Genomic DNA, 26,994 nt, shown 5'->3' on the forward strand with positions numbered 1-26,994 from the left:
TTGTATGCAGGTGGTTATTATGTTCATTAGTTCATGTACAGTTTATCAGACATGTGTAGGTTGGGCTATCTTTAAGCCTGTCATGTATTACATGAAACAAATGTGGTTTGTCCTTGTATTAAGACAGCAAGTTAATTTGCAGTGCAGCAGAAACAGCCTTCTACAGAGTGGTGTAACACAAAGGTTATATACTGAATGATAATCATTTTTTCCTTTACATCTTTATACAAAAATTCAAGCAGGCAGGGCATAAAATCATTGGTTGATTCCAATACAACTCAATAACAGGAGAAAACAGTAAATAATAATTTAACTAAGTAAATAGTAATTTAAGCTAAAAAAAACTAAAGTGGGTTAAAGTGTAGGAACTATAAACTACTCTGGTCCTGTCCCTTTAATGGTTGCACGACAGTAAACTCCTTTTGGACCCGGTTGCTAGGATACCAACTCATAATCCCGCCTCTTCCCGTAAGAAAACGGTTTTGATTGGTTGCGATGTTCCAGCTCTCTACAACAGAGAAGTGAAAGTAAACCAATGATCACATTTGGAGAGATGTGTGGTCACGGGAGAATTGGTTGTATGTGTGTGTGTGTGTGAAAAATAAATAAATAATTATGTAATGCATCTAACTCAGAAGTCTTACACAAAGAGGGGACATGCGTGTAAGTTACATCTCTTTGTTTTTAAGCGGACAGCAGTGTGAGCTCGGTCCGGTTGAGTTACGTTAGTTACTCTCTACAAGAATCGGAGCTAGCGAATACTAGCTAACAGTCAACGTTTCAAAGCTAAAGTTAGCTAAAGATGACTTGTGTTTTTGTCCCGCAGGATGTGTTCTCATCAAGGTAATAACCTACCAACCAAAGTCCTCGGAAGAACATACTGTGCCACTATTAACCGAGTCAGTAGTGACGCCGTGGACGTAAACGTTAAAAGTATTGGTCATGGTCAGCTAGCTCGTTGTACTGTTAGCTTTGTGGGTCTGCAGCTGTTCCTGACTGTGTGCTGGCCGCCGACGTTGTCTGTACAAACTGATCAGAAACTGAAAGTTACAGCTTTGGCAAGAAGCTGAATTGAAAGCTGAGACTGCAACCACCCTGAGCTGAGCTGTCCAAGCCTCATGACCTGAGAAAGTGGACCGACATAAGAAACAAAAATACCCCCTCTAAGTTTAGAGGTGTAACTTCCGTCCAAGTCTAGACGTACACAAGGCTTTGTATTTGGCTCGTTGTGAAGTCCAGTCACACCTGAAAATGAGCACAACTTTATAGGCGTAAACTAAATAATCAGAATTGTCGCAGCATTTCAACATATGAATGTTTTTCTTTTCTCAAACAGCTTGTTTTCATTCATCTTGCCTGACCTGTTAAAGATGGATGAAGTGATGGATTCTCAAGAAAGGTAAAGAAGTCAAGATGGCAAAATTACTTTGTGTGCTCAAGCCTTTTGTTAAACGTTGGACACATACTTGTCGTGTCTTGCACAATTTGTTCAAAGAATATTACTAGGGTGAAAAGTGCACTCTGGGAAAAGGGAAAAAGCCTCATTATGATCATAAGGCTACACTTTGTAGATTCAGTCTGCTAACAAAGCTTTTTCTCACCTTGTTCTCTCTCTGTCCTACTGCAGTGTGACTGCTGAAGTCAAGCCAGAGGATGTAAAGAACGATGCTCCAAAAACAAAGTTAGCAGATGGAAAAGATGAACTCTTATGTGAAGCAGAAAAGCACGACATCACAAAAGACTGTGTGCTAACGGAGAACGCAGAAGATGACACACCATCTCAGAAGTTGAAGGACTGTGAGTCTGCAGCTGGGCCGGATGAAACTTCCCTTGCAGACAGCAGGAGTGACACAGCTCAAACAAATTGTTCTAATGGGCAGAAGAGGCCCAGTTCACCTGGTCCTCCCCCTGTTAAAACAACGTGTGTTGCTGCACACTCTCCAAATCCAAAACTCAACCTCTGTCTTAGCATTAGTCCCGGGAAGGGTGTAAGTACGCCGAGTGATGTGGAGATGCTGAGTCCAGACAGCCCCATCCCTAAAACCATGCCCATCAACAACTCTGCAGACAAGGATCATGATGGCGGTGCTTGTGCAGAGGACTCTGGCTTTGCAGAGGCTCAGGTAATGGAATCTCAGCAAGTTGTCAAAGACTCTGATTCCACATGTTCGGCCAAAGACGAAGTCAATCTGGTTGCCACGGGAACTGAGGATGCTGAGAAAGCAGAATGCAGTGGCTCGTCTGATATGAGCCAGGAGTTAATTGGAAGCCAGTCAGGTTCATCTTTGGAAAGGTACTTGTGAACATTATCCCTTCTCTGTACCAGGTTTTGTTTTACAGGTTTTGTGTGAAGTCTTAAAAGTTGTTATGTTTTCAAGATTAGGAATATGTTTTAATTCAAATATACTGTTTGAAAAAAACATAATCTGGTGTGTCATCTACACAATCGCTCATGTAATCTAAAAATCTTTTAATTATATATATTTTGAAATGACCCTCAACACTTCCAGTCAAAGTTAATATGAACAGCTGGTAATAAAATATAATGCATATATAAATAAAGTGATAATATATATTGATGGCTGTGGGTATGAAGGAATTCTGTTAAAGTTTGGCAAATGCATTTAGTTTTACACAGTACAGTAACAGTTTAGATTTTTAGAGTATTAGGCTTCAGGGGTCTGGAAGTTTGTGGTTTTGATACCTTGGAAGTGCTTGAATTTTACTCTTAAAAAGCTGTATGAACACCACTTTTAAGCTTAGTGAATCACCTTTCCTTTCCTATTGTGTCCTAGCTCCACTATGCTCACAGTGTCCTTCAGTAATAGTGTGGTAAACTAACTTGTTGTGTTTTTGTTCTGTACAGTGTTTCATTAGCATTGCATAACATGGACAGAGGATGGCTGGGGACACCCATAGATGAGCTCAACAGAATGCCTCAGTGTGCCCCCCCTTTGTCTCATCTGAAAGTAGTGCCTAACCATACTGTCACAGTCAGGGTGAGTCAAGAGCCATGTGTTCTGTATGTGGTTTTTTTTTTTATGTTGTAAAGAATACTGCAAACATAAAAAGAATGTGCATGCAGATGTGACTGGGCATTGCGTGATGGGTCTACACTTTGTGTTTTAATAAGAGAGAACAAGATAGGAAAAAGTGGGTGAGAGAATGTAGAGAAGGCTGTTTAGATGGATACAGTGGGTAAGAGGAAAAGGGAGACACTTCTGGGCAGTGTGAAGTCATCCTCCATGATCCCCTCAGGGCCTCTTGTCAGTAAAGCTCCTATCAGACTGTGTCCTCCACTACGAGTCCCACAGGAACACTGTCGGCACTGCCACCCCAGCTAGATTCTCACCCCCTAAATCACAAGAATACTGGTGTTTTAATTACTGTTTTAAGAAAATCACAACCGTGCATTAAAAGCAGAACAGCTTTGAGATGTTTAGTCAGCCAGCAGAGGAACATATGACTTTTGGTAAAACAAGTGTCAAGCTTGTAGGCCAATTATACGATATACAATTATTATAAGTTTTAAGACAAGGCATTAGACTTATATAGCAATCTCTTAATTAACTTTGTTTAGAAGTAATGAATGCAACCAAAGTGACTGGCTTCTTAATTTCACATATTCTACCATGCCATGCCAACTATTGCATCTTTTTGATATGCAAAGAGAAAGCAATTATTGCAGTCATCACTTCTTTATACACAACAATAACATCTAAAGACATTTCCTTTTCCCTGCCATTTTGTTTCCTTGTTACAGACCGATCTCCTCAGAGAGGGAGAAGTCCCTGTTCCATACCCCTCCAAGTTCAAAGATGCTTGGGATGATGTGTCTGTGAAAATGCCCTGCTCTGAGAAGAATCTGTTTCCTATGGAGACTGAGGTATACTAGTACTTCACAGCTTTGCATGCTTTTTAAAAAATCCCAATGTACCACAGTAACATTAGTTACTGTTGCTAGGTATTGTAACAAAAGCAATATGTGATTTGTTTTTTCATGCAGGATGGAGGTGGTGTCCAAAGTCGTTGGGAACTGATCCACACTGCCTTGCAGGGAGGGTTCAAAAGTTCTCTGGATGTGAGGGTAAGAATTCTGTTCAGGGCTGGACTGAATAAGGCTGAATACAGCCCTCACTAAGACCTATAAACAGCTTTTTACATGTGAAATTACTTGCACCCATCCACACTAAAACACCAAAACCTGAACCTTTTGAAGAGATTCTTTTCGGGTGTGAAAAAAGTCAGAGTAGTGTGGATCAAAGGTTAGACAGTGAGGACAAGAATGCCTGTCAGGATGCCTTCAAATTTAGCTTTCAAATATGTGCATTGTAATACAATTTGAAAGATTTGGTCAGTATGCCTTTGATAGTGGAGAATTTCTGCTTGTACATGATTCCAACTGAACTGTTTCTAATAAACAAAACTTATTCCACAAACAACCACATGGTGGCAGAGTTTGCAACAAATATAGTATTGAAAGAAGAATCTGTGATCCAAATATTATACTGTTAATCTGCTGCAATGTATCTATTTAAGAATAGTCTTCTATAAATAAATAACTCTTAATTCTTCTTTTTTAGGATGCAATATTGAGATACAACATAGCCCATGCAAAGAAATGGGACTTCACTGCCCTGAACCTTCTTTGCACAGAGGTAAGCTGGCCAAAACATGACTTGCACATGACTTGATTTTTATAGACTGGTATTGTTCAAAAGATAAAGCAGGGAGATTAAAATGGTTTCCATTAAACCCCCTGACCATACCGTATTGCCAAAACACGTCTTAGGTACGCTTCTTTGCTGAACATGATGAGCATGAAACTTGAATACTATTTGTTGGGTGGGAAACCTCTTTAAACAAACACAATACTTACATTTTTATTCCAATGAATGAAATTGCTATATAACAGGCTTTTATATTTGATAATTTAAGAGTATTGACTTATAAATAAACATGTCATAAGTTAAATGCAGCCAGTAGTGTGTATCACAGCTCTGACAGTCAGCCCCTGTGAACTTTACCATGTAGACGTGGCAGTTTTGTTTAACGCACCTTGATTAATTATGTCTTTAAAATTTACCTTAATTGAAGAATGAAGCCGACACTGAACTAGAGTTGTTATCGCAAAGGGAGCCTGCTTTTTTCTGTTTGGCTGCAAGCCCATCAGTGCGCATCTTCCCCTCCCAGTACCTGGGAGTCTCACAGGAGCAAATAGGCATCATACAGTTAGGACAGATGAGCACATAGCATGGCGGCAGCAGATGTTGCAGGTGAACCAGGGGAATGTCTTTCTTTTTTTCTGTCCCCCTCATTCTTTCTTTTAACACTTCTGATTCTCTGTTCAGACAGTTATGGACTGTAATTACATACCTGTTGTTACACAAACTTCTTCCCATGTGGGATTAATATTTACCTGTCTTTCATTGTTATGAGATTACTTATTAAAACTACTTTAGAAATGGACACATCAGTTGTTTTTTGCAGAATTTCTTGCAGAAATATTATAGATACAGTATTGGTAGTACTGCTTGTCTTCTGGAAGTGTATTCAGTTCAAAGCAAGTCTACATATACATACACAGCTAGAAGCCTAATTTGGTTACCTACATTTAGTAAAGTATGTAGTTAATTGTCAGATTATTTCTAAGTGAGTTCATGTCTTAGTCTGTGCCATTAGGAACAATATCATTATTCTAATGGAGCTTTTACAATTAAGTAGGAACATTTGATACTTGTTACAGTCCTTTCTCATCACTGATTACTCAGCTAAATTCAGAGCGTTCCAAAATGGTCTTTTTTTTCCTCCCCCACTCTCTCAAATAATTTCGCAGAGTAAAGCAGAGAGCTCGGTAGATAAATAGCCGCCTGTACCTTTTTATAGCTAACTCCAATTTAATTAAAAGGTCCCATTAAATCTGTAAGAAGTCTTCGTAAAGCCAGCAAGAAACTCGCCCTTCCAGGAGTCTATTGCGTCAGCAGCTCCACTCACTGTCCTGAGCACGGCATTTTGCTGGTGCTCGAGGAGAAGGACATCAAGGTTTTAATTTAAACTTTTATGATATGTGTAGTAATTGACAAAAGTGAATAGATACATGTGTACGGATACAAAATACCTACTGGTTGTGACTGCTTTCTGTCAGTTACATTTCTATCAGTTGATGGATGCAGGATGAGGGAGCGCTCAGAGCATCATGCCAACACAGTGAGCAGGAATGATTAACAGCTGCCATTCCACAGCAGACATGCACCATCTGACGAGATTTATCTATCACACACAGACTAACGTAGTGAAGAATCACATAGAATTGTTTAGCTATTCTTCTTAGGCAACCCAACCCAATTAGTAATTGAGAGAATAAATTTCCCTCATATTTTTTTTTTTTTTTTTTAAATGTTACTCCTCTTTTGAATCCTAACTGTTGTACCCCTCAGCCAAGGCCACCTAATTAAATCTGCAGCAATATTTGTGCTGCACTGGGGTAATTGTCAAGAGGTACATTGCCCCTGGGCCAGTGATTGACACCCCGCTCAACGTGTAATAGCTATAGGAGGGGAAAAAAACAGTTATCCAAATTAGGACTTGTCTGTAAATTGTCTTAGAGTTTCTGCCCTGCCAAATGAAACTGTCACTGTGTCACTTTCTGATGAATGTCTGAGCGCTGAGCAGGAAAGCAGTCCAGGAGAAAGTACAGCTTCAGGATTCAAATCCTTTACTTAAGTAAAAGTAGCAATGCAGCACTGGAAAAATACTCAATTACAAGTAAAAGTACTGCATTCCAAACCTTACTTAGGTAAAAAAGTATTGTTAGCAAAATGTATTTAAAATATCAAAAGTTAAAGGTTTTAAATAGTTTTTTCAACTTAAGAAGCAGGCGAATGTTCTCAACCCATAAAGGAATCACCAAATTTGTAGTTACATTGTTTTCACTGGACAGGAAGGTTTGAAAAATTGTAATTTGAAAAAATAGCTACTAATTAAAGCTGTTAGACAAATGTGTGGCCTCTAAGATGTTTGTTTATATATTATACTTATTTCAAATATGTAAAAAGAAAACATAATGATGAGCTGCAGTGGAGTAGAAGTATAAAGTTCCATGAAATGGAAATACATATTCCACCAACAACTGGCAACAACCCAACACTGTCACTTTCACTTTTGTGTTTTGTTGCTTATTTTGTTTTGATCTCTTTCACACAATGATTTAAAAAAAAAAAAAATAGAAACGTGAGTGACACAAAATGCAATAAAAAACATTCTTGGAAAACCTCTAAATAAAAATGTGAAACAGAGACTTGCGTAGCTTCAGCTGCCAGGAAATAAAAATAACTTAAAGACCAGAATGGATGGAAGATCAGAGTGTAATCGATCATTAGCCTATGCTGCAGTAAATCCGGGTTGTCCTGCTGGAGCACAGTTTGTCATATGTATCGATGTGAAAGGTATAGTTTGTGTGCAGAGCCTAACCTGTGTGTGTTACCGTTGCGGCCGGCTGCTGTAGCTGTGGAAGGGCTGCGGGATCATCTTTCTACCCTCATCCTACCGCATCACCAGCTACCATCTATTAGTCCCACAGGAGCGCTTTATGATGTCTGCCAGCTCATTACTTCTGACAGCATTTAGTCAGACCTGCTCTGCAGCCATATAAATGCCCCCCTGGCCAAATCACCCACCAAAGACTTCCTGTTGAAAATCAAGCCACCCTGCCACTCTCTCCACAATTGGTCATTTGCATTTGCTCCAGAAGCTCCATTTAATCAGCTCGAGCTCCCCTGCTCACCTTGATAGAATAAGGCAAGTGATTGATGACAGTGACATTCGAAGCCAATACACTCATAAGTGATTGCGTTGTAAATCTGGGTCTATGATGGAATAACTGGGTGTTTATTTTAGAGGGAATTGCAGATGGATGCTGAGGTAAGCTACAGGCTGAAGTATGGATGCCTCGGCCGTGGCAGGCTCACTTCCAGATTGATGGTAGTTTTCCTCTGAAACAGGTTCTGTGTAGTGAGTAGCTCTGCAGCATTTCTATTTCTCCTTTCGCTGCTGGAGTGTTGGGATTATCGATATCTGAGGAGTGGGAGTTCACCGCAAAACAACAATAAACATTACCTTTACTGACACAGAGCTTACTTGTTAGATATGAAAGAACTGAGGATCTTTCCTTAGATATTGGTTGTTGGAGTTGGGCTATAACCTCAGAGTCACTATCAGTTATTAGACAATTTAAACGTTTCATCAAGTAGTTGGCTGCTTCTCGTATTTTTCAGGGTCATTCTTTTTCTTTGTCTTAACAAGATAGTACTAAACCCTAAAATTAATTGTTTGAGTTATTGAAAAGAGAATTTCATGTTGATCTTTCACATGTATTTCCATTCGAAACAAAGTTCTTCATTGATGTTCTTACTTATTATGAAAAAAATGGTATCACTGAACCAATCTGTCTAAGAATAATAGAGTTTTAATGGAAAATATGAGAAAGTAAAACAAAAATGTATTACCTATTTTCTGATATTTCTCGTTGATGTTTTTGTTATTATTACTTTTTGTTCTCACTTCGGTTATCTATATCTTTACTTAAATGGAAAAGCGGGGACTGCCAATCAAAGAGTGAGATCTAAACTGTTTAAATTTACTCTTCTCTCCAAAAAACAGAATAAAAAAACAAACCCTCAAAATCTGGTCAGTTACCTTTCGGAAAGGGCTGTCAAGGTAAAGTGGCGAAAATATTTGAATGATAGCGTATACTAAATTTTTAGGTGACTAAAATAAGTTTTGTTGCTGCCCCCGTCCACAGCAGTGCATTGCTTAGCTTCCGCCCTGGTACTCCTTTCTGCTTGCCAACCACCATTCTGTAGGTAAATGCACTGACTGGATAAGCACCTTATACAACCTTGCTATAAAAAACCCAAACTATCCCTTTAATGATCTTGTTGGATTTATCTTCTACGAAAAATCGGTGGTGTTACAAAGTAATATGTCACTTCAGATCTAATCCGTCACTCTGACTGCTGGCTCTGAGTAACTGCCTGCCTAACTAGGCAGTCAGCTCAACAGAGAGATCCCATTTAACAATACTTCTGCCTGTGTGTCTCCTTTTTTTTCTCCTATCCTCTCTCCAGTGTCTTGAGCATTGTGAGGCACAACATCTGTTTGAGGTTATACTACCAGCTATGGTTGACCTAGCACTCAGTGCTCCTCGCCTCTGCACAATGGTAAGTCAATGTATGTTCAAAGGGGTTTAAGGGATTTGCGTGAGGAAATTTAAAGGTGAGCTGTTGCGATGCAGTGGGTTGTGGGTTTAAAAAGCCAAAAGGTCAGCAGTGTAAAGGTCTATAGGAGGAAGGATGATGTAAGAGAGTGTGTAGTCAGCAGGGGAGGTAAGGCAGAGGGTTATACAAGATCAGCTCATGAGTTACAACTGCTAGATAATGAATGCCCCTTTTTGGTCCACATCAAGAACTGCTTCATTAGAAAAGACGGCTGAGAGAGGAGAGGTCAGTCTCATGTCCAGTCATCCATCTGATGTGTTATGCTTATGAAATTTAAAATTCAGTCTGTTCCTTTGGACTTCCACACCAGCCGTTCCTACTGTGAGCAGTATATTTCAAGAAACAGGGTTTGATATCACCCCTGTCAAATCTCAGAGGCCCTTGCTTTTATTCACAGTAAATGGCGCTGAACCATGTGACAGATATTTTAAATGTCATCCCCATTTGTCTTAATGTTCATGCTCTGTCATCAATTATAGCAATGCAAGAATTCCAAGATTGGTATTTTTGTAATTCAGTTATCTATATCGGAGTCCTGAGATTGATTTAATAAAGTTAATTTAGCTCCCAGTCTGGGCAGGATGGGAAAATCCTTTTACTTGTTACTGCAGACAGAAACCAGGGGCAAAACGTTGAGGATGCTCAGGTTTAACTAAAGAAGGGAACTTCTGGTATAGATTTCACCTCAAAATCATTTTCTAGCAGTTGGATAATGAAGCTTTCTGACTCTCTGCTTTGTTTTGCTGTATTAAGCGCCAAGGCTAATGTTTATGTGTGTTATTAGAGCTGGTATTGATCTGCTAACTAGGCAGCCTTGGGTGGCTCTTTAGCCCTAATCAGTGAAGATAGATGGGCCGCATGTGTCTGACAGAACGAACCTGGGGGAGAGCAAGAAAACCAGGACCTTAATTACTACCACCCATTAACCTAATTGAACTCTTCTTGTCTCTTCTGCTTGCTAGATTGCTAAGCTAATTATCTGCCCCCATTTGTCCTCAGACCTACAGTACTGCACCTATGTAACCTTGTGTGTTTCTTCTGCATCTCTCTACATTTCCCATTCATATCTCCAGTCCCTCCATTTTTGTTTCTCTGCTTTGATTCAGTTTTGACCCTGATTTAAGTCGCTTTTCTCTCTCCCTTTCTCTTTGTAGCCAATTCCCCTACTGAAGTCAAGGATGAATCACTCCCTGACTCTGTCTCAGGAGCAAATAGCCTGTCTTCTGGCCAATGCCTTCTTCTGCACATTCCCCCGACGCAACTCCCGCAAGTCAGAGTACTGCAATTATCCTGAGATCAACTTCTACAGGTAAAGGCACAAACACAAACACAAACACAAACACAAACACACACACACACACACACACACACATATTGCTGAAAACTGGAGAGACAAAAAACAATGATCAGTTGCTCACTTCGGCAATTGAGTGAGCTGCAGTTGCTAGTTTGTTATTCACAAAATGAGATTTACCTCATGAGTCTTTCGCTGAGTCCCTTTGTAAGCCATTACTTTAAGCAGGAGACTGAATAGATCTTAGAGGCAGATATTGATCCTGAGTCAGCCTCATTGGTCTGTAAGCTTACTATGCTTTTGGATAAGAGCACAATTAGACTCACTGGTATCATTGGACTTTTTTTCTAGTCTTAAAAGATTGTGGTACGTCCTGTATTGCCCAGGTTTTATTGGTGTGATAACGGGGTCAAACCCATTCAAAGATGTGTATTATATTAATGATTCATTACAACTATCTCTTGCAAACTGGTAGAATTGTGATTGAGTAGCTCTGTTTTTGGTGATCCTACAACTCAGAGGAAAGTAAACTGATTTCCATAAGGGGGCACTACTGCCTTGAAAACCCCATATACAGGAATTCACTGCTTTTACTCAGCTTTTACTCATTTAGTTAGTGTCCAGTAAATTTACACACAATAACACTGAAGTTTCTTTTTAGCATAACAAAATAAACTGATCAGATATGGCTGCTAAACAGAGTTACAGCTTGTGGTATCTCATTTGTTTTTTGTCACATGTCATATTTCTTATTTGATAACTGTAAGATTACATTGCGTGCTGTAACTGCCCCTGTCACTTTATAGACTTGAGGGTGGGACTGTGGGCAGAGAATCTCCTTGAGCACCATTTTTCTGTTATGTCTTTTTTTTGTGTGGGAGAGAGATTCTGAGTAGGAGTGTTAAATTGGTGTTCTCTGTTTCTGCCTACTCAGAACCAGTGGTCTGTTAAGAAAGCCTGGGATGGCTAATTGAAACAAATTGTTTTGATAGACTGTTTTAAAGTGCACACCTGTCTATCTGTCTCTAGGCTTCTCATAATCTTGAGGTGTCACGTTATTTGGAATGGAGGTAAATGATGCATGAATGCAGTCAGGCGCATACTTGTAAGAGTGATGGCTGTTACACTCTTCTATCTAAAGTACGCAACCTCTGCTCTACTGGTGTAACGTGTGCAGATGGCAGTGGAAGGTGTAGCAGTATTGCGTTAGGTTGTGTGTTATCACAGTTTTCTGGAATCGTTCTTTGTTAATGAGCTCCAGCTTGTTCTCTGTTGGAGAAAGACTTCTTTGTTGTCATTTGCCGTGTTTTGTTATTATAGCTGATTCTGGACATTAACATCACATATTTTTGTCACAGCTGATAGTGGTTAGAAAGTTGAGATGCTTTGTATGGGTGAGGGGGGGGTTAGGTAACAAAGTTATACTGAGATTTTGTTACCAGTTCTATACACACTGGACATAGTCCAGATATCACCTCAACTCAATTTCCCTGTATTTCTCATCATTAGTGATATGTGTAATAACTTCCGGTGTTGTTGCCTGACATACTGGAGATGTCGGTTTGGTAATACCTTATTATGATAGTGCTTACACTCTTTGTAGAACATGAAGGGTAGGTTTAGTACTCTATAATTTTGATATTCCCTGCAATCTGCATGGGCCCTAACTGCTATCCACAGTCTAATTAGCCATCTGCGCTCCCTTGGGGGTCGATCAGTATTATTTTTATGAATCCCCGGGATGGTCGAATTGATTATTCGTGATGTGGTACACCATCCCCCGACCCTTCAACTCCGTAATTTTATCTGGACCTTAATCGTAGTCTCACAATCAGTCATCTGTATGTGGTGCATGATATCTTCCTCCACATCAAACATTAGAGGCAGGCACATTGAAGAGGCCTCTGTAATAATGTAAGCATTGATTCCAGTTGGAGGGGCTGGCTGTTTCAGACCCGTGCCAGCACTTGGTTGCACAGGCACTTGGGCCTGCCTTCACCATCAGCATTTCTGCCGGCAGCAAAATACAGGAAAGAGCATGAGAGAAAAAAAAGTCTTGGTGAGAAGATGAGACAAGACAACCAGTGCAGTCTAAAATGGGCCCTGGATCGTTACTGGCCCTCCCTTTCCCCCCCTGTAATTGAGGGAGTGTCCGTCACTTTGCTTATCGTCTACAGTAGCGGTCCGTCTCGGACAAGCAGAGCAGCAAGCAATCTGCTGATTGCTGTTTTGGCAGAACTGTCAAGGTTTGTCCTCCGTTAAGTGATGGATAGATTCGAGGGGGAGGAAAGAAGGCAGACTTATCTCTTTAGCTTGTGTTTTCTTCTGTTTGAGAAGAAAATGACATAAAAAACCTGTTTAACAGTTTAGTCAACAGTGGAAGCTCATTATTGAGAAATAAAGCCTCTGTTTTTGTTTCTGAGTTACCATGAGATGGCCAACCTCATTTGCAAGAAAACAGCCTAATTGGTAATGGGAAAACTGTCAGGAACCTTATCTCCTGGTGCACTTTATATAGTAAGTAAGGTTATAGTAAATGAGAACCAAATAATTAATGTGACCACTCTTGAAAACGAAAATTGCTCCAATATATTTTGTGACTAAATCCTTCATGATTAGTTGCTCTTCTGTCTTCAGCAAGGTATGATTTGTGGCTTTACTGGAAATCTCACCCTCATCCAAGTGTTTCACTTAAGCCATCTCATCCTCCATGGTACATTATACCAAAGTGACACTGACTAAGGGGACTGGGGTGGGAGGTTCGCAGTGCATGAGTAAGCTGCTGTGTAAGTAATGTTAATAGTGGGGGGAATTGCATATTATACGTAGGAATTGCCTTTTAATAAATGTTTTTTTTTTCTCACTTCTCACTTTAGTACAATACATTTTTCATTTTATTTTGTCCCCTCTGATTTAATTTCTTTACTAGTCTGGGCAGAGAGCGGTGGGAGAGGAAAGATATATGCTGAACTCTGATTAGTCATCAGCTTAGGTCGCTCCATTATCGCACCAGTATGGGTTGATTTAAGCTTTCCACCCAACGCTCTCTCTCCCTCCTCCCTCCTCCCTCCTCCCTCCATCCACCCTAGTTTTTATGGTAACTGAAGAACTGAAACATGGCCTCAGGGAGTGCCATTGTGTAAAGGATGGAGATAGATGGGATAGACATCATGCCAGTTTAAAAGCTTGACCTCACTCATGGCATGCTTTAGCATGGTTGTGCAGTGAGCTATAGATAATGACTCGGAGTGACACATTGATGTTTTTTCTTTTTTGTCAGAGACTCTCAAGACTTTGACATGTACTGTTTAACAAAATCAATCCCCTACAGAATCTCTCTTGTGAACTCAAATTCCCATTTTCTTTTTGTTTCAGGTTATTCGAAGGTCCTTCACCAAGAAAAATTGAGAAATTTAAAACTTTGCTGTGTTACTTCAGGAGAGTTACACAGACCAGTAAGCATTTAAATATCATACATGATGTTGCAGCAACTCTTTCTCTATAATGCTCTCCATACTTGTTTGTTGAACACTTTTTGATTATGATATTTTGTCTTTTCTTAAGAGCCCAAGGGTCTTGTTACATTTACAAGACAATCATTGAACAATCCTCCAAACTGGGAAAGGTATTACTCTACTCTATTCTACTATGTTATGAATTTAATGACCTGAATTTAATGTGATTTTGCTATGTTTTAAATATTATTTGCACACACAGTGACACACAAATTTAAATGTCCCTACAACTTGATTGAACAAATCTGAATTGACCGCTCAAACAACACCAACACATCAGAGTTCCTATGTGTCATCATTCATTCCTAACATAGAAAAAAATTATGTCTTAGCCAGTGAGATTGTTGTGGGACTCAATGTTGTGAAAAACAGATGGTCTAAAATTTAGATGCAGAACATACCTAAGGAGATTGTTGAGAAGTTGATGCTATTGCACGCTGATGTCTTTACAAAGTAATGCGTCAAAATGTTTCAGGAAATATATATTAATTCATTTTTAGTTTACTGGTAATTTGGTTCCCCTCAGAATACCAATCCACCTCACATCCAAACCTGTACATTTTCTTTAGTACACACTTACTTTGCTGAAGCATGGTGTGGCTTCACCTCTTTAACTATGAAAGTATTATATTGTGTTAATACACTTTGGTGAAAGAATGCTTTTTTTTTTGTCAAGTTCCCAGACTCAGCTGACACGCCTACATATCACTTGTGAGGGGACGATTGAGGATGACGGTTACGGGATGCTGCAGGTAGGAATTCCTTAACAATTTAGTATCTCAGGCGAAGTAGAACTACTTATTGAACCTGGCGTAATAAAAGTATGCTTTCCTGCTAGCTCTCCCCAATAATTTAAAAACTATGCCTTATTGTAAAATCGGCTTTAGAAACTTTGTCAAAACACGTTTGCTCAGAGTCTCAAATTTGATGTAGCTTACAAGTTTTGTACCTGTCACTGTGAGAAGAAGAAGACTCTGACCATCACCACGTCTTCATTTTAGCTCTCTAAAGTCAAAGAGATTTGCTTGTCTGAATAGTTGTCCACTACCTCCAGAAAATATAAATCAGTTGTATATTTTTTGTTCATATCTGAGAAGGTTATTGGCTGCATTGATTCACCCCGTCTTCTCACTCCGGTCAGTGTTCCAGGATGCTGATGCATTTTTTACTCTGGCTTGGCAGTTGATGTACACACTTGAGTAGCTCAGAGAGGCAAGGGTGGAGGAAAGGACCCTGGGGTGTGGGGATGAGGGAGAAGGAGGTGCATGGAGGAAAAGATGACGAGGGTGAGCCATCTCACTGGGACGACCCAGTGGGCCAGGAGTCCTGCAGGAGGATTGATGGGTACCTCAGAACAGGCCGAGCACTGGCTGTGCGTTGAGTTTTGATAGGGCAGAGTGGGCTGTCATTCTGTCAGGAGGTGAGATTGAAGGGTGAGGGGGGTGAGGTTAGGGGTGAACCAGTGAAGGAGGTGAGGAGTTGAGCGACTGGTTAGACAACATACACACATGCACATACAAACACACTCACTGTCACACAGATTGACGTAGCTGTGGGCCAGTGAGCAGAACCTTCACCCCTGACAGACTGTTTAAATAGCAGCATTGTGACTGAATGTGGCTGCGCATACATGCCACAAAAACAAGGACTGGGCTTACATGGCATGAGGCTCCAGTATCACAAATATTTCCTTTGTGAAACAGGAGGCCAAAAAAATAACCACAAGCATCTGTGATGTCATCAATAATTTTGGTTTGTATCAGATAATGATGTAGTTGTTTCTGTAATAGGTTTATGAAAAAAAAAAACACTGTTTTTTAAATGACCCCAGACATATTTTGGCATTTTGGTTCTGCAGTTTCTTGTAAATTATTGACTGACTATATACACTGACTCAATATACCTCCAATATATCGGCCCAGCCAATTTATAGCTGTAAGCAGCAGTGATCCCATCACAGGGAATGGCAACAGACTTAACCTATATTTAAAAATAAAGGTCTGCACACATTTGCAGATTTTAAATTACTGCTCTGCTCACCATTGATTGCTACGATTTTCCTGATTTGATTATTTATAAGCAGGAAGCAATGCAGTGATCCTTACACATTTATCTGCATTAAATGACCACAGTGGGTGACAGATAATAAGGAGCCACTAATAGAGTCATTTGTTCAAATAATGGAAGTGACACTAGCTACATCTCCCAGTTCTTCTCAACTGCATTGGATGGGCAGGGCAAAGGGCAATATATTTGTATAGTTGAATCAATCAATTGTTTTGTTTTGAATATATCACTGCACACCCTGCACAAATTGAGTTTGTCATATGGGTCCCAGTCCATTTTGAATTCAAGAATGTTTGAGAGCAATGACAAAAGCTGTTTGGAGAAGAAGTTAGAGGAAATAACTCCTTCTCTTTATTTAACTCTTCTGTTTATTTATTTATTTTTTTTTCATTAGGTGGACTTTGCAAACAGGCTTGTAGGTGGAGGAGTAACAGGACATGGACTGGTCCAGGAAGAGATCAGGTTCCTCATCAACCCTGAACTGATTGTCTCTCGCCTGTTTACTGAAGCTTTGGAATACAATGAATGCCTCATCATCACAGGTATGTAGGGACACACACAGATCATTAACTAATGAGCAACTTGAACCCTTTTGACTTTTACTTTGTTTAATCCAGAGCCTCATATTTCAAGTATGCATATTCCATCTGTTCTTTCCTCCCTTGTGTCAAGCATCTTTCTCAGTGAATGAGCTTCGCCAAAGTTGTGCCTAGTCACCACTTTTGTTTGTGATTTAAATCTCAGTGGAGAATGAAAGGGCTGTTGACCTCAAGAATCCCCTCTGCTTTTTACAAATGATGTGGTTTGTCTGACTTTGTCGGACTGTGACCTCCAACACGCACTGTTTGAGGCAATATAGTGAATAGCCCCTGTTGGGTTGGTAGCACGAGCCCTATTTCAGTAGTAAGGTTGAGATGGACATGCAGTTGATGGGTAGATCGGTGTAGCATCAGCAGTGGTTCAGGCATTGTACTAGACTTCTGCGTGTTCTAACCCTCACCTTATGATAATGAGCTCTGGGTAGTGTGTAAACTAAAGAATGAGATTGCACCAGGGGCTGAAATAATTTGTCTGGTTTGAGTGTCCCGTCTCACCCTTAGAGACAGGAGACCAAAGGGCAGACCCAGAGAACTCTGGAGGGATTACATATTCTTCTTGGTCTGAGAGCACTACAGGATCTCCCAGGAGGTGCTAGAGAATGTGGTTAGGGTGAAAGACACCTGGCCTACCTTGCTTACGCCACTACTGCTCCATTTAGGATAAGCAAAATGGATCGATGGATGATTACTTAGTTATTGCCAGTTTGTTTCTGTTGTTGGCTGTTTAGTTATCATAAGACACTCATAAGAAAAAGTAATGGCACTCTCAAAGGCATCTTTGTGGTGTACATTCACACACACACACACACACACACACACACACACACACACAGTAATCTCCTCATAGAGACACTGGATATTAGGACAGGTTATTTATAGGCTTTATAGGTTAACACTTTCTGTGACGCAGTGCGCAGGGAATGGTAGCAGGCCATTGTGGATGTTGTGGATCAGTATTTAGAGAAAACCAATGTGATATGCAAATTAAAGACCAAATGGGTATGAAGCTGTATTAATGGTGTATGTGAATAAAGGACTCAAATACTAGTAAGTACCAGTATTACAATCTATATATGTAGTGCTGCCACACTGAATGCTTTGAATGTAATGCACCTTTATTGCTTGTTATTTAGTTGGCTTCCTCTAGAAACAACACACATCTGTGCATCTCTCGCCTTTCTAGTGTGACACTTAACATAGGCTAATCTGGTGTTGTCTTCGTCTCTTGAGTTATTTTCTCGTGTTCATTGAGCTCTGTGTGTTTATTGGGCTCCATTCATTTTTTTCCCGTCCTTCCATCCAGTCCGAAGGTAAATCCATTGCATCGATTCACTTGGGACTGCCCAGTTATCCTTCATTTCTCTCCAGCAGAATTGCTCTATTTTTCAACCTCCAACTCACTCTGCTTCGGTCAACCTGTCTAAGTGTTCTGCCCTCTCACTCGCCTCCCTCCTCCTCCTCCTCCTCCTCCTCTGGCCATCCTATTTTTTGTTCCTGCCTTGCAGCTGTGCCTCGCCCACCACTACTGGTCAAAGTAAGGGCAAGCACAGATTGAAATCTTGACAACATAAATGTAGGGGTTGACACAATATGAATGCTTGTATGGTTTAATTCAAATAAAGTACATAAATAGTGTACATAGTGTTATTGTATTGCATGAAGTTTTATCTCATTGCCATTTTTTATTGCCACTTTATCTTGCTAGCTTGGCAAAACAAATATTTAACATCAACGTGTGCCTGGTTGGTGCCCATATTTCACTGTACCATTAAAATTAGTCTTCTGATTTTCCTTTGATGACACAAGAGGCATCATTATCCAGTTTGATAAATCAATCTGTTTGACATGAGGGCATGTATTATAACTTAGCTGTGCATGCAGAAACTCAAATATAAATGGTGCTCCCAAATGTCTGCGCTTGATTGATTCTGTTGGTGGAGTCTACTTTGAGCTTGTGCCTAATACGAGAGACACACGGACAAACAAAATATGAAGAGCTTGCGTGGTCTGATAGGCACCGTGAGCACCCTCTATTTGCTATACATTGCTAGTTGTGGAGCAGAGAAAACGTAGATCCAACATGGGGTTAGAGCCCCCGGCCCACACTGGTAGTATCACCTAAATGAACACAACCAGTTCTGTTCAACCAAAATAAATAAAATATAAATAATCCTCCTGGAACAATAATGTATGATTGATGTGTTTTTTACACAGAAAAAAAGATCATTTCCACATTACAATCCTGCAATATGAAAATTTTGTTAATTTTTCAAGTTTTCCTCCTGGACACAAGATGTCTCCTCCTCCTCCACTGTTCGTTCTCGGTGTATATAAACTGGTGGCTTCAGGTTTCTACGTCATGCAAGTTGCGTACTGGACCAGGGTTCACTTTTAAGCTTATTTGTGATGTCACATATCATGCTTTTAATCCCCACCCTTTAAAATCAGATTTTCGCTGAGCACAGAGAAACTTTCCACTTTGCGTAGATGAATGTGAAAACATCCTTCTGGTGTCAAACTCTGCACATACATCATTCTGTACAGCTCAAACATCCAACTGTAGGAACAAGAAGGAAGACATAGTTAAGAATGGAGGGGGAACTTAAAATCGAGTCCTTAGTACCTTCCTGCTCAGCAAGCCAAGCATTGTCTGTCTTGTATGGCGCCGTGTTGTCTTCTTTGAAATTCCCATCTCTTCCAAGTCACCTTCAGTGGTTAGTCACCGCCCTCCTCCCTTCCTCCCATCACTCTGCCTCCCTCCCTCTTTCCCTCCTCCTCCTCATCCTCTTCCTCTCCACTTAACTTTATTACATTTGGACAGAAAGGAATTTATAGCCCTACTAAGGTTATTGGCCCACTAATGGAATGGGGCCATAGATTCATTAAAACCTTGCAGAATATTCCTTGCACGCATGCTGTGTTTTCTCTTTAAGTCTGTTTCCAGACTCTTTTATATCTTTCTCACTTCCTCTGTTTTTGTTGTTCTCTTCTCTCCAATCAATCATATTTCTTTGTTTTTTAGAATTGTCTTTGAGTGCATTTGCAACTTATACGTTGTATCAGTTTTTGTCCATAGGCGTTTTTCAGATCGGAAGTTAGAGGGCCACGATGTAATCTAGTGATGGAGGCCTCTATGCCAGGACGCTGTCATGGGCGGTTGCCAAGATAAATAGGATCAAGGTGAAGGAGGAGGAAGACAGCTCTATTGATGGAGATAGTGATATGGGTAGCCTGTTGTTTGACGTTAGGAGTCGCTAGTGTTGTAGAAAATGTTTAATTTGACCGACTGGACTTGCGATGACGCAAGATGTTTGAAATAAATGTTCTTTTTGTTCACTCAGCCAAGGCTTTACTCAACACAGGAACATAATTCTCATTTGCGCAGTTGTACTGTCATTGTTGGGTTACATCCTGGCTGCAGTGCAGGCCATTAGCTTGAGTCATACTTTGTCGCAGAGAGCCACAAAAAACCCATCATCATTCACGCTTGGACTTCAGATTTGTTTTAAAGTTACAGTATTGGTAGACTGTATATGCTTGAAAATAAATCAGTCAATTATGAGAACGTAAAGGCAGTGTTTAATTACTGCTCTTCAAGACATACTTTCAGAGAATGTCATTTTTCATTGTTTTTAAAAATACTTTTCTGGTTGTTGCAAATTTAACTCCAAAACACACTCACTCTGCTAGTACTACACGTAACTGCCAGTACATACAGGACAAACTCAAAGGAAACGTTAATCACATGTTAACTCCTGGTCTTATAGTGCAGTGTAACTTCCTCACACCTAATGCATTATGTATGGAGTCTTTAATAGGCATCATTTTCAGAATTGAGCGCAGCTGTATTTGTAGTGACGAATGATGAAATCTTTCTAACCCTGAGCACATACCAGTACACATTTTAAAAAGGCTAATGTCTGTGTAAGAGGGGGTGTGTTACTCTTAGTGAATGATATGGTGATGTTTCATACAAGCATTTAGCAAATGTGGCCAAGTTTAGCTTCTTCTGTTCTAGCCATTTCTTCCTATTATGGCTGAAAGCTTTTCATTTCAAACCCCAAAGCGGATTACTTATTAAATCAATGGCCTTTATTTATGACAATCCAATACAAGCTGATACTGTGTACTCACATGGGGAGCACAGAAAGCACTAAATTTGATTTAAGAAATAAGGCGCTGAAATAGATTACGGCCCACTGTGTGCTCTGACTGCTGAATACAGAGTAACGTCATCTTTTTCCTTTACTTTCTGTCTCGTTCTGCAGGTACTGAACAATACAGTAAATATTCTGGCTATGCTGAGAGTTACAAATGGAAGGAGAGCCACAATGATGAAACTCCCAGGTAATTATTTCTCACGTAGTGCTATTTAACATTTTGGGATTGTTCTAATATTTGAAACCACAAATATTTAATCCAGTGAGAAAAAGTTTGAGGAAGGATGGAAAGATCGTTCGAAGTCATTGTTAGTCCCACCTCTATCATGGTTTTCCTTTCATTTCCAGGGATGACTGGCAGAGACGGTGTACAGAGATTGTGGCCATTGATGCTCTTAAATTCAGGCACTTCCTAGAGCAGTTTCTCCCTGAGAAGATGAACAGAGAACTCAACAAGGTGAGAGAGAAAGAGAGAAGTCCTAGTCTGTGTTCGCACAGTGACTAAGAAAATGTAATTGGCTTACATACAGTATCACACATTCCTCAAACAGATGTGTCTTTGTGAAAGGACACAAGATGAAATACAGTATCACCTCTAGGTACCTTCAAGAAGATGTTATTTTCAGATAGGATAATCTGAGGTTTTTGACTAAAAGCTCATGGTGTTAAACTTTGACATAGCGTCAGGCACCACCTGCAAAGATGTTAATTAAAGGCTCGGTGATCTGTAACACCGCTGAATTTAGCTCAAGGCTACCGAGAGCTTATCAGACCGTACTGCATATTTTAAAGTAGTGGTACTGTCATTTACTACAGCCTTTTCTGTTGATGAATTTGCTAAATATGATACACCTATGTATCTTTAAATTTACTTATGGTTTGGCCTGAGGCACATAGTTACTTGATGTCACATGAAATCCACCAAACTGAAAAAAAACGCTGCTGTATGATGCCGAGATCTCAATATGGCACAAAATTTTGATTGTTTATTGTTCGTCATTAAAAAGTTTCTCTTCCCTACGTTTCCTTCCTCCTACTCCCTGTGCATTTTTCCAAGGCATACTGTGGATTCTTCCGAAGTAACGCCAACCGCCAGCACCTCTCTGCAGTAGCCACAGGCAACTGGGGTTGTGGAGCTTTTGGTGGAGACACACGGCTCAAAGGTATCATTGGCTGAATTACAAATATTTATCCAAATAGGGGGTATATAACAACAAGTGTGAAGAAATTTACTTTTTTTAATACATGGGGGCTGAAATGGTACTACTTAAAATGTTCTGGATTCTGGAGCAGAAGGTAAACATCAGTAGCTAGATTTCCCAGCCATTGAAGCCCCTGCTGTAGGACACCACGACAGCCATAGATGCCAATCTCTCTCAAACCCCTCTGGTCAATTAGTAGCTCTCCCAGGGTGTCATTCACCTGCTGCTTCACTCCCTTTATTGATTAGCTGACTCACATTTATGTTTTCCATTAAAAGGGCAATTGATTAAAGCGAGGGGACACCATAAATCCACGCTGACACAGGTCTCAGCAGGCTCACACAACATCACTCTTTATAAGCAGGTTCCCCTTACTGTCCACACTGCAAATTTTGACCAGTTGCGTTCCTGGTCAGTGTACTTTATGAACAATGTTAATGTTGTTCTGCGTTACGCCTAGATTCTTGGAGGCTGTGCTGTGGTAAAACCCACATCTCCACATAAATGTTGTGCATTATAAATGCGAATAATATTGGAGGAACATGGGTATGTGTTTGTACAGTTTCATTTAGAAGTGAAGCCGTTAATTTCCTCTGTAGCATGCTACGAATAGATCCACTGGACTTGACTGGAGTCCCAGAGGATGATATTAGCTTCCGGGGACCCCTGCCCGTTAGCCCTAGAATTAGCATAGCTGGTATTTTTAGAAGGCAATAACTGTATTTTACATTATTGTCCCGCAGCTGACTGGGGATGTGGTAGTTAACATAAGACTGAGCTGTTATGTTGTTGTAAGATTACAAACCTTTTGCAAATGATGGTTTTCTGTGTTTATTAATCTGGAATCAATATCCATTCTGTTAAATATTTAAAAGTCTTAAGACCTCATTTGCAAGGGCTAAAAGATTGAGTGCTGTTGATGAGGCTATGCTACCGGTGGTGGTTATTTACTCTTCTGATACAAATTGCCCTTGTCACTTGTGTTTTTTTTCTGCCTGAAGCCATACCTTATCCAGCTTAGTGACCAATTACTAAGTTTCCTCAGCTTATTTTCAGTGGTCAATTACACATTTATGACTTCCCTCTGAAACTGAAGGATACTAATGATGCTAAAACAGTATATCATCGCTGTCTGAATTTCCCTTTAGCGTTCTACTTCTCTTTTTCAGCGCTGATTCAGTTGATGGCTGCAGCAGAGGCTGGGAGAGACGTGGCGTACTTCACATTCGGAGATGCTCAGCTTATGAGAGATGTTCATGAAATACACACTTTCCTCACAAAGAGAGAAGTCACTGTCGGTAAGACTCACACACCAAACTAAACGTGTTAAGTATATTTGTTTTGCGGGAGTTAGACTTGCAGTCCACGACGCACTCACACAGTTACTATCTTTTCAGCCCTTCCTCCGTTGAGCTCTTACAGTAAATTACATAATGAGCAGGAATGGTGACGATATCAGTAACTGGTGGGATTGTGGGGCTCCTGAGGCTCATACAGCACATGGAGGTTGTCCTTGTTGGCGTCATTAAAGGGACAGTGCGTATAAATAACAGAATGTAGTCCATCTGTATGTTAAGTTATTCCACCTTATGGGCCATCCCTGTTCCTCAGCCCATCTATTCAGCCTCAGCTGCAGAGTGGATTACTGCCTGAACTGACCCCAGCCTCTCCCTTCCCCCCTCTTTTCATTTTTCTTCTGCTGACATTTATTGAAGCCTTTCAGAGAAATTCCCCTCTAGCCATCCATTTCCTAAAGTGGAGCTGCAGAAAAAAGGCTCACGGCTTGTGTGCGCGTGTATGTGCGCGTGATTTATAAATGAGCCTGAACGCGCTTTCATTTTTCTTCGTTTTTTTTTTTTATGTTAGTTTCGGTCTCTCTTGCTTGTTCTTTCACTCTGAACCCGTTTGTCCTTTTTATCTATTCCTCTCAAATCCTGTTTTATCTCCCTCTATATTTCATCCTTCCCTTGACCCTTGCACCATCCCCTCCCTCTGCATCTCTTCCTCTTTTCCTCACCGCTCTCCTTTACCCTCTCAGGGAGGCTGTACAGCCTTTTGAACCAGTACTCCAGTGTGGTGTGTAAGAACTGCCGCACGACTCGACCTGACGTCAGTCTCTACAGTTTCATCTACGAGAAAGTCTCTTCACACCCAACCTCCGACATCCACGCTTCCAAGGATTCTGGGATTTCCTTCTCAACACTGGACTCTCATTAACTCGGGGAGAGCTGCAACTTAAAGTAAAAGAGACTCCAGGTTCTGAAACCTCAGTGTTCTCTCAGCCATGTGCTTACAATCACTTTTTCTCTCACAAACACACACTCCCTTTAAGTTTGTGATCCCAACACACAAACTACCAAAACACAGTTTTGCCTTTCTTGTTGGTGGTATTATAGGAGCCTTGTAGGATGTCACCAAATGTGGTGAGAAGTTTTCAGAGACTTATAGCAATAGTAAATCCTGGTTGCTGTTAGGCCTTTCTTTAGTCTAAATGTGATGTGGAATTCTTCTGTTTTTACTTTCTAATCACAGTATGGCCAAATATTCATCATATGCATGGTTGTTAACACGTTTTGTTATTGATAATCCAGGACATGATAATGCTTCAACTTATATGTCCTATATTGTGTTAGCTACTTTTTTTTGAATGAGTTGTCTTCTCTATTTACTATACCCAGGCTGTGGTGAGGTTCCTGAATGCAGAGAGATAATGAGATGCCATACTGTAGTCTATGCATGGGTAACATTTATTTATCAAATATTCTACAAATATATGCTGCTCTTTTATATCCTCTAGGATGTCGATGCTCAACACACATATTGTCCTTATTTTAATATGAGTCAAAACTTATCAATAAAAATGATCACTGGTATGAGAGTCATCTCAGATGAAATAGATAGAGGAAATTTATGGTCATTTTCATCTCAGACCACTGAGTAATTTAATCATTTCAAATATATTCAGTTAAGCACAGTATTACTACTGTATATAAATAAAGGGGGAAGCAGATAAAGAAAGAATTGCACGCAAAATATTATTTTTGTTAATGTTTTTACTCAACATTTACTTTGGGGATGTGGTTATGTTTTTATTATTTACTGTATTTCCTGATTGACAATGTGGGTTCTATTTAATAATGGTTTCATAGATAGATTAAAGACTGTAAATGTATTGCGTAGTATGTTGTACTTTAGATTATTTTGGTTGTACTCTTTATATTATAATTTCTTAATTAAAGTATATCCTGTGTTGATATTCCTCTGCTCAAATCGGTACAGTTTACTGCCTAATGACCAAAGGTACATTACAATAAAAGCTCACGTTTTAATGTTAACCAAAAATGATGGCAAAAAGCCTTTCTGCAATCATCGCAGTATGTTATTTCTTTACGTTGGGGTAATGTAATTACTTGTAGATTATCTAGAAATAACAGATTGTATTTCAGTCTCTTGACTTCATCATACTGTTTTTTTTTATACGCATATTTGTAACTGTGCCTTGGCACCACAGATTTGTCACTTAATTTCATGAAATCATACATTATTTAATCATTGAAAATGTGATTGATTTTTCTTATAGCACGTGTACCAAAGGCTTTCAGACAAATTTGATTCTGCCTCCAAACATGCTTTATTAGATTAATTAGGGTTCCTAAATAACTCATGACGTGGACTTCCATAAATGGTGTGTAGGCTTGGCTATGGTAAGTGGATTACACATTATCTGCTTCTCCTGCTCTTTGCACTGAGCCCGGCATTGACCAGATGAGCTGTGGACTCGTGTCCAAAGTCAATTTGGTTTGGCAGACCTAACTGTTGGCGGCTGCGAGCTTCAGTCACCTGGACATGAACTTTATTTAGGTTACTGGTGCCTCCTGGATTGAATCAAAGATTTATTTGGACATTGACTGAATGTTCCAGGCAAGTCCTAAAAATGAATAACCACAGTCAACAGCATTGATGACATATTTCTACTGTTTCACATTTCATTTAACGGAGGTTAGACAATTGTGCCTTGTTTTTATTTCCCCATACACAAGAAATGTTTCAAACAGTGAACAGCTGCTCCACTTTTGTCCTGTCTTGTGATGGAATTATTCTAAACAGGATGTAATTTAACACCAAGCCCGTAATGTTACCCAGCGGCACAGGTCTTTTCATCGATGAACACTATTAATAAAACGCCAGAAAGCAACTGGTCTTCACTCCATCTTTGTCAGGCGGCAAAGTCACTACAACAAAATGGCATTTCAGTTCATAATTGCCTGACCCTGCGTTCTCCAGGTCAGCGGGAGAGCAGCAGCAAACACAAATGCAAATAATGAAAAAGGAGGAACTCCCTTTCAGGCTGAGCATTATTGTGTTTCTTTTGAGAGAGAGTTAAAGCTTTGCTTTTATTGATGGGTATATAGAATAAGCTGTGGATCATGTGAGTAAATATTTTAATGGATTAATTAGACATTTTGGTGGTGTTGAAGGGAGGGACTGCACTACATACTGATTTTAGAAAATGACCAGTAAAAAAACAACCTTATAATGTTTTGATATTGAGACCTACACTGGTCTGTCTGGTGGATCCTCTTGCAACCCGTGCCCACTCCTTTTTTCCCCCTCTTTACAGTGGCGTGTTTGTCATGATTGATACTGCTGTTTCTTCTGTGCCAGCAAGTATGAATGATGAAGGGGAGGGGAGGGGAGGGGAGGAAAGAGGCTGGAGGGAGGGCCAATAATTTTATTGTTTAACCCACTCAAGGTAGAAACCCATCAATCTGAAACCACTTGCTCAAATGACTTATGTTCAGCCTTTATAAAAGTTTAATTGGCTTATGTAATTAACACTTGAGGGGAAAGACACATGTGTGATGTAACTTTAAAAAAATGG

The 26,994-nt window shown here is 40.0% G+C and overlaps 1 protein-coding gene across 1 annotated transcript; it reads left to right on the forward strand.

Annotated features, from left to right (window-relative positions):
* The first annotated feature begins 507 nt into the window (after nucleotides 1–507).
* parga (poly (ADP-ribose) glycohydrolase a) lies at nucleotides 508–25,382 on the forward strand. Its single transcript, XM_051415425.1, has 18 exons — nucleotides 508–663; nucleotides 1,337–1,399; nucleotides 1,628–2,293; nucleotides 2,867–2,999; nucleotides 3,764–3,886; nucleotides 4,007–4,087; nucleotides 4,584–4,658; nucleotides 9,126–9,218; nucleotides 10,430–10,584; nucleotides 13,945–14,024; nucleotides 14,134–14,194; nucleotides 14,761–14,836; nucleotides 16,546–16,693; nucleotides 21,019–21,097; nucleotides 21,259–21,367; nucleotides 21,968–22,073; nucleotides 23,282–23,410; nucleotides 24,151–25,382. Exons 2-18 carry the CDS (start codon nucleotides 1,371–1,373, stop codon nucleotides 24,327–24,329), a joined length of 2,322 nt encoding a protein of 773 aa, XP_051271385.1. The 5' UTR covers nucleotides 508–663; nucleotides 1,337–1,370; the 3' UTR covers nucleotides 24,330–25,382.
* Nucleotides 25,383–26,994: the final 1,612 nt, after the last annotated feature.

The sequence above is a fragment of the Dicentrarchus labrax genome, unplaced genomic scaffold (genome assembly GCF_905237075.1).
Source record: "Dicentrarchus labrax unplaced genomic scaffold, dlabrax2021, whole genome shotgun sequence".
Taxonomy (NCBI): domain Eukaryota; kingdom Metazoa; phylum Chordata; class Actinopteri; family Moronidae; genus Dicentrarchus; species Dicentrarchus labrax.

Coding starts and splice junctions, on each gene's coding strand:
- parga (XM_051415425.1), top strand. CDS start 1,371: ATGGATGAAGTGATGGATTCTCAAGAAAG. Junction 9,219..10,429: donor CTCCTCGCCTCTGCACAATG/GTAAGTCAATGT, acceptor TTCTCTTTGTAG/CCAATTCCCCTACTGAAGTC. Junction 10,585..13,944: donor CCTGAGATCAACTTCTACAG/GTAAAGGCACAA, acceptor TTTTTGTTTCAG/GTTATTCGAAGGTCCTTCAC.